The 8895-nt window shown below is 29.2% G+C and overlaps 1 protein-coding gene across 1 annotated transcript; it reads right to left on the bottom strand.

Annotated features, from left to right (window-relative positions):
* Positions 1–23: 23 nt before the first annotated feature.
* On the bottom strand, positions 24–1269 carry LOC145190991 (NFU1 iron-sulfur cluster scaffold homolog, mitochondrial-like). Its single transcript, XM_080067906.2, has one exon. It carries the CDS (start codon positions 949–951, stop codon positions 133–135), a length of 819 nt encoding a protein of 272 aa, XP_079924032.2. The 5' UTR covers positions 952–1269; the 3' UTR covers positions 24–132.
* Positions 1270–8895: the final 7626 nt, after the last annotated feature.

Genomic DNA, 8895 nt, shown 5'->3' with positions numbered 1-8895 from the left:
ATTAAAAGACACTAAATATCTTATATATCATTTTTTTAAAGATAAATATAAGATGAACAATATAAAATAATTTTCATAAAACAATTTTTCTTCTGATACTTGCTTTATGAAGCTTTAATTCTATACCACAAACTATTTTTTTTCTACTTGATCATTTAATTTTTCTTCCAGCTTCTTAAATTCACTGTTACTTATCTGGTCAATCTCATCCTCAACTTCTTCAACGCGAGTAACTTCTGGTATATAAAACTGCATCATGTTTTGAACTCCATTTTTTAGCGTGACAGATGAACTGGGACAACTGGAGCAAGAACCTTGCAATTTTAATTTTACAACGCCTGTTTCATTGTCAAACCCTTTAAAAATAATGTCACCTCCATCTTCTTGTACTGTTGGTCGAATTCTTGTATCTAAAAGTTCTTTTATTAACAAGACAATCTCATTATCATTTTCAGTTGCAACTGTATCTTGAGCTGGTTCATCATCACGTAAAATAGGTAAATTGCTACTGAAAAAATCCATTATTACTGCGTAAATGTCAGGCTTTAGAAGCGCCCATGAGACATCATCATCATCAGATTTTGAAATAGTAATAAAGTCTTTGCCAAAAAAAACTGATCTCACTCCTTTTATACGGAACAACTGTCGAGCTAATGGTGAGCGATGACCATGAGAAGGCGTTGGAAAATCTACAGTGCCATTCTCAAGAACTTCGCAGCCTGGTATAAACTTAAGACTGTTTGGATTTGGTGTGTCTTGAACACGGATGAACATAGTCCGGTTAAACAAAATTGTTGGGCGGTAAGTATATGTTTTTTTGTTATGCAAAAGTAAAATTGAATTTGCCTTATTAAAATGAATCATTCTGTGGCCATAGTTTAAAAAATTCTTTTTCAAAGCTATCCCAGCAAACAACAAAACACCTTTGTTTAAAATCTGTCGATAACTCATAGCTAAATTTTTAAATAGTAACTCATTTACTGGTTATAAATAAATTTATTATGTAGCTATAATAAACATGTAAAAGGTAAAATATACACAATAGTCGATTTAACATACATAATAACCTAGTTTTCCTTAAAAACAAATCTGATAATAATGTAAGAAAGGCTGCTTCGCTTCAAGATAATATACATTATAACAAAAAAAAAGAGGTGCATAAAAGTAAAAAAGTAAGATAAAAATGTTGTGGTAGTTTAATTTGTTTCCCAACATAATTATGCTTTTTTAGTAGTTTTAACGAAACCGAGACTGTGAATTCCAGTGATGGAATTTAAGTAACTTTCCAATCAGGTCCGTATTCATGCAAATGCAGTAAAAACCACAAACGGCAAAAAGATAAAGCGGAAATCACTTTTTATTTTTAAAAAAGTCGTCTGTCTAATTGAATGCCCAATAAAGTTTGTTTTAAACATAGTAATAGTTGAATATTAAGCAAATGCTTCATATCATTCTTTTATAAAGTTTAAAAGTAAAATAAGAATAATAAAAATTAAGTACGTTAAGATTTTAAAAGTAAAATAAAAAAGTAATTTTCTTCGCTGATAATTTTTTTTTGTGAAAAATCTTGATGAATAAGTAATATGCAACATATATTAGTTTTTTTATTTCATTTAAAAAATGTTTCCGAAAAAAAAAATTGTATTCAGATGCTAAAAAAACAGAGTATATTTTGATTGCTTGTAATGTTTTCTTACTCCAAAGCAGTAGAAACTTAATGAATATATTATTTATTGATACATATATAACATCTATTAATAATAAATAATCTGTTTGAAGTAATCATGACAAAAGACTTAGAAGAAGTAGTGGAGGCAAAATAAAGCGCGCAGGAAACTTTTGAAAGCAAGAAAATCATCTGTGAAAGATGAAAAACGTCTTTACAAGGTTATCTTTTGCGGGGGTCTGCTAATTTTACTTTTCAAGTAAACTTCTTTTCGGTTTAACAACATTTTAAAGTAGTTTAATATATCAAACATCACAATATTTCAAAGCGAAAATTGAGTATGAAAAATTACTGTTGTAAAATAAATGGTCTTTAATATAAAGCTTGTGTTTTGTGATTTCAGCAAATAAGTTTGTCTAAGATTGCTTGTCTAAAATGTTAATGATTCTTTCAATTTTTTTTCCTTTTTTCAGGAATAGAGCATTTTTTAAGATTTGGTTTAAAACCAACTGTCGCGAAAAATTACAACTCTTTTTATTTTTTTGGATTTTTTTTTTTCAAAATTCTTTCAAGAATAAAACTAAATAATAAAAGTGTTTTGGAATTTTTAACAAATGTAGCCATCATCAGTTGCAATCACAGCTTCAACCCTACACTGGAGCCTTGAGTACATAGCCTTGACATATGATTCTGACATTTCAGTCTACTGCTTGGTGGTTGCAGTCTTTAAGGGGCCAATATTAGGATGCTGATAGTTACATGCCCTGATTTACTATACCCCACACTGAGAAATTGAGGAGGCTTAGCTCAGGTAAAGATAGTGGTCATATATGAGTTGCCCAAAAAAGGTCTCAAACAGCCAGTTTTGTACAGACTTTGCCACTTGACAGAGAACACTATCATGAATAAAGAGAACTTCTTGTGGGTAAGGGAATACGACAATAATCCCAGAACGGGACCTTTGAAACCTGGTCCAGATACTCTTTAGCATCCATCTTTATTCCTTTCTTCAGAAAGACAGGTGATAGCATCTTTTCTTCGGCTTGTTGCTGGTCGGACCAGATCAAGGGGAAGACCAAAAAAAAGATGGATGGACAGGCTTACTGAAGATATAAAAATTGGTGGAGTCACCCATGAGATGGCTAAGACCGATCAAAATGGAGGATTTCTGTAAACATGCGGATCCCACATTGAGTGGAACATGAACCGCAAGGAAGAAGAAGGAGCAATAGTTGCTATTCGAATCAATAAGATATATTTATTGTGTGAGAACAACAAAATTGGCGTATTTTTCTTCAACATATGAAGGAGCTTTTTAAAAAACTTTCCAACCTAAGAGCTGTTAGACGGTCAGTAAGAAAAATTAGTTCTGGCCAGTGACTTTACACCAAAGTTCTTGTTGACAACCCTTCTTACTGTTGCTTTTGGCACGATGAGGTCTTTTTTCATCTTCTTATTAACCTGATGGGGCTCCTACTAATCTAGGTTTTGATGGCAGTGTCTAGTCTGGGTGTGATTATCAGTACCGTCTCAAGACCTATAGGGGCCATAGGCTAGGCTCAAATTGGGGGCATCCTATTTTTAAAAAAAAATTTTAATGAATAACGCAGTTGAATAGTAAACATTTATGAAAACAAATTCACATGTGACATTTTTGCGCATTTCTTCTTAAATAATATCATATAAATCAATTTTGAGAAAATTGATTTCTCTTTACTGGCGAATAAAATTCAGCAACTACATGTTTATTTTTTTAAATGTGTTAATTGCTATACTGAAAATAAGGGTTCATTTTAATTAAAGTCTTTTTTATAAATTTGTACTTGTTTTGAACAACGATCTTTTGTTTCAAGATCAGCCATTGTTTAAATGTTCACTAGAAATCCAAAATTTTTATTGGTCTTCTCATTTGCTGTTAATCTTTTTTCTAAATTGGATTTTAGTGAATAGATAACAGGAAACTGTCTCATCTTGATTTTAAAACTTTCCTGAAATTAAATTCCTTCAGCTTCATCATCAACGAAGGCATTATGACAGCTTCTTTTTTTATTTTTTATTTTTTTTTTTTTTTCTTAAAGATCTGCGTATTTAGTGCTTTGTGACCTTTATATTAATGGTTTAGATAATTGGCTACGAGATACAACTTTTGGATATTGAATGAAACACTTAATTATCATCTAACTGAAATGCTCTTTATGGTAATTTCAGTTCAACATAACAAAATCTATACATATTTATACTTATATACTTATTTAGAGGGTGTGACCATTAACATATTTAGGTTAAGCATATTGTTTTATATTTTAAAATTATTAGCTAATTAAGAAAACTGCTCTAAGAGAAAAATTGAAAATTGTTATTAAAAATATTAAGGTCACTTGTAGTAGTGAATCGTGTGAAATCGAAATAACGTACAAAAATAACCGACTGAAACTTATTTGAACCAATGGTAATTTCATGACATAATATAATTGGCGAAAAAACTTTTGACATCATGACGTCAGTAAAAATGTCAATGTCAAAGTTTGTGACATCAAGACATTCCCAAAAAGATATAAAATCTGAAAAATAAATGAAAAAATAAATGAAAAAACACAAACGCAAGAAAGTCATAGAATTTTTCAAGAAACATTTAACATCTAGATTGAGATTCTACAGTTTTGCTCACTAGTGACCAATGGTAACTTTAACAACGGCAAAGTGGCTCATCACCAACGTAATATGAAGAATTATCTAACTATATCAGTGCTCAATGGTAATTTTAACGCGGACAAATTGGCTCAACACCAACGTAAACGAAGAAATATCTAATTACTGTGTAAGTGTAAGCGATAAATGAATTCAAGGATTAAAACCTGGCCTGGTTAATACCCGTTCGAATGCTTTTTTGAGATTGAGTGCTTCATTATTTGTCAATTAAAAAGTTTTTTTTTTTTACAAATTCAACAACCTAATATTGAAATGGCCTCACAATAATTTTAAACTCAATCGCCGCTATTCGCTTAAAAAAGCTTTTTTCCACCACCTTAAAAATCTTTATCCCTCAAATTAAATCATGTTTTTCCTGCCGAAGAAACTAAGCAACTGATTTTGCGTAATGAGAAGCTGCAAGATCCGAGTCGAAAGTCCCCGATCGGCAACAATGCACTTTTTCAGACATTTTAAGTCTTTTTTTTGTTAGAATTTTGGCTTCAGCGACTATATGACAAACAACTTTGCCATAAAAGAATGTCTATACTCTGTAACTTTTGGATTATTCTTATTAATAACATAATCCGCAATTAATTTTCGTGATAAACTTGGATGAGATTTGCAGTACTTGTACAAACGCTCAAAGACATTTATTCTACTTTTGTTATCTAAAATAAAAATGCCTAACAAATAACTATATGAGACTTGAAGCCCAAAGAGAGGAAAAGAAGCTGTTTGCCCATCCAAATCACATTTCAAAAAGAGGCGCCCGTTTAAGAGTCATGACTTAGTCTCGCAAATGTGTAAGCACTCATTACAAATAAAATGAAAAATTCTTCTCCAGCCCTTTAGCATTAGACAATGAGATCATTGATAGAAAAAAAAAAAAAAAGGTAAAAAATTTTAATGAAATTACATATCTCCACCTTGGTTAACTATACAACTCCAGCTTGGTCAGTTATGATGAAATTTATTTATCTTTAATAGAAAAAGTTCAGAGTTACGATAACAGAACGATTGGGTAGTTACTAATAGCGTAGTTTTTATCTTTTACGTTCGCTGAGGTTTCGGTCTGGTTCAGGTTTTAATTTTCGGTTCAGTTTTAATTGGTTTATTAAAATTTTAATTGAGCTTTCAAGGTATCTTAGCTCTTTAATAAAATTCAACTTAGCACTTTTTTATGCCTTTATGAGTCTTAAAAACAAAAGAAATTAGGTTAACGCTATTAAATCTTGGTGTCATTAAATGTTACGAAATTATTTTTTGAGGAACTCGATTTTGGGCCAAATTATGTCGTTAAATTCAGCAAAAATAACCAAAAGTATGCACAAAAGCACCAATTCGCCAAATTAAATTCCTCAATAAGTCCCATTTCATTTACAAACTTTCGAAGTTTTTTTCGAGAAAAAAAATCTTTCGTAAAAACGCAATTTTTTAAGTAAAATATTTTTTCGTAAGAAAATGGGTAAACTCGAAGAATTTATCACTGTTAGTATTTTTTTCGGCCATTGCTATAAAGCATAAAACTATACGTCACTAAAATTCACGGATTTTTTTTATCCGTAATACGTCATTGATAGCAATTTTATTTTAATTTTTATTTAGTAGGCCTACTTAATAAACTTTATTAGTTATTAAGTAGGCTGTGCTGCCTAATCTATTTTTATAAATATTTTTGCATTCTAGTGTTTGGTGTTTAAAAAAACTGTGTAAAGTTAAAGTAGGAACATGGATTTAATTTTTTCGGATGAAGACTTAGATTTCGAAGTTTGCATCATCTGTTGTACAAAAAGAGATATTAAAATCAGGAACATCGATTCCAGATACATTTATTGACTTTCTGTCAGTAATGTCTAAAACAACATTATCTAATTCTGTGAGTTGTCTCCCTGTAGCACCTTTACATATATATATATATATATATATATATATATATATATATATATATATATATATATATATATATATATATATATATATATATATATATATATATATATATATATATATATATATATATATATATATATATATACTATACATTATTTCATGTTATCATTGTTAGTTTTATATATTGTAATATATCTCTACTGTTGCTACTGTTTTTGAATATAATGATTAAATTGCCATTTTTATTACCCTTGTTATATATCATTAGTAATATTAGTAGTTTACTTCACATTAGTTTATAACTATTTGTATACAAACTTGAATGTAAAATCTTTATTTAGAAATATATGATTGATTGATTACATACTTATATTTTGTTAGTATATACTATATATTACATACTTATACTACAACATTTGTAAATATATATGTATATATATATATATATATATATATATATATATATATATATATATATATATATATATATATATATATATATATATATATATATATATATATATATATATATATATATATATATATATAATGTAATTATACATATTTTTATTTAAATAATTTGCTAATTAAAACATACTAAGCTTCTCAAGAAGAACCTCTTTGTTTTCTCTGATCTTTTTTCTAGTAACATTTTAAGTTCTTTAGACAGCATTTTATTTTGTTATGTATTTGTGTATTATATGGCATATTTGTCGACTATTTACACTTTTCTTTAGCCAAACGTTATGAAAAGTTTGTTTAACCAAAATTACTATCGAAAACCTATATAAATAAGCATGGAATGTTAAATACATGCATGCATTGTTAAGAAACACAACAAGGAACTGAATAATTGATTAAATGCAGATTTTAAGTAACTTGTTTATTATGGAGTTACCAAAATCCTTTTCAGTTTCATCTATAAAATATCGACATAAAAACACAAACAAAGAATGTTCAATGATTATGAAGCGCTAACGTTGTTCCAACAATGGCCGCTAAAAATCACGAAGAAAATATCTAAAACAGAGATCAAAAATTTATCTGAAGTTTTTTTTCGAAAAAACGCATTTTTTATCTGAAAAAGCGATTCCCTTGTTCGTTTATAGCATTGGATTTAATAGCGAAGTTTTTATCTTAAAAACGGAATTTTTTGAATGTTTATAGCAATGGACCTTTTTTTTCTTCGCTTTTTACGGTAAAAACTTCGTGTTTTACGGAAAAAACTTCGTTGTTTATGTTTATAGCATTGGCCCCTGGTAAAATTCCCCCCCCCCCCCCCGAACATTCGTTCTTTGGAATTCTAATTAAAATTTTTTTGGCCTATCGGAAACAAAGATAGCATCAAATAACCAAAGCCACAATACTTGTTAATAACTAGGACAACTAGAAACTCACTGTAAAAAAAAAAAAAAGAAATCCTTAAAAAGCACAGTAACAACACCTCGCATTTTTATTAAGATTTTTTTAAAAAAATCATTTCCCAATTTTGATAATACAGAACAACTTGCAAAAATAATTTCTCAAAATAAGACATTTTGCGGGATTTTTGCTAAAGCTTAATGCAGGAAGATGAATAATGCAAACTTAATAACTGTAAGTCAGCGTAAGTGCGAGAGACTTAAATCAATTTTAAACAACTGCGACACAAATTTATACAAATCAGTACGCTGTTATTGAAGTGCACCAATAAGACGTTGGTAACTTCACCTGTTTATATATAAAATTTGTTTGCAACCCTTTTGAAGCTATAAACTCTTTCAGTGAACCCCCTGATCAGATTGTTGATGTTTTTCTTGTTGAGGATTTTTATTTATTTATGATTTATTGCTTTTTCTCATCATCAGCATTTTTAAAATTAATCCTTGAAAAAATTAAATAAAATTATAGCCTTGATCTTTATTTTCTCTCTCTTCTCCTCTGATATCTTCTGAAAATGTGGTAGAAAAGAGAAAATGAGGATAGTAAGGTACTTGCTCGACGGATGAAGGTCTGGATTTACAATAGGAAGTACACTCTTCTTCGATGTTTAAAAGTCCACCATGCAAAAGTAATATTTACTTGAATCGCCAGTCAATTCCCGCCAAATTTTTGAGATGAATTTTTCGCCCCTATTTTTTCCTCTGCCACAAGCATTTTAGATTATAAAAAGAATCATGTTCTACACATTGTCCTTTTGTTGTCTAGCACTTTCATAATTTTAAATCGTTGAATTTTTACAAGATAAAACATCTGAGAGTGAAACAGTTGATCAAAAAGAATTGCAACTTTCATTAAAAAAATGAGGTGTATATCTTGATCTCTAACAGGTATATATGTATATATGCCTATATATGCTATATATACCAACAGGTATATATGCCTATATATGCTTTGCCAAAAAAAGTCCTGTAGGAAAAGTTTTTCACATGTTTGCAAATCCTCTCCAAAATTTTTAATTATAAGTTGTCCACAAACATACCAAATACATATCTGGGTACAAGCAACCACTTGATTTTATCTAATTCAATAGTCACATGTCACCACAGTGTCATTAGTCAACAAAAGTTTTACTTCTCATTCTAAAAATTGATAGATTTCAAATTTACGCAGAATGGATTGTACAGGAATTGTACAAAGGAACTTTTTTGAATTCTTATTTGAACTCT

The sequence above is a fragment of the Hydra viridissima genome, unplaced genomic scaffold (assembly GCF_058129835.1).
Source record: "Hydra viridissima isolate aposymbiotic clone 2 unplaced genomic scaffold, HvirCarnegie_v1 scaffold_11, whole genome shotgun sequence".
Taxonomy (NCBI): domain Eukaryota; kingdom Metazoa; phylum Cnidaria; class Hydrozoa; order Anthoathecata; family Hydridae; genus Hydra; species Hydra viridissima.
This window is presented reverse-complemented; position numbering and strand designations above follow the sequence as displayed.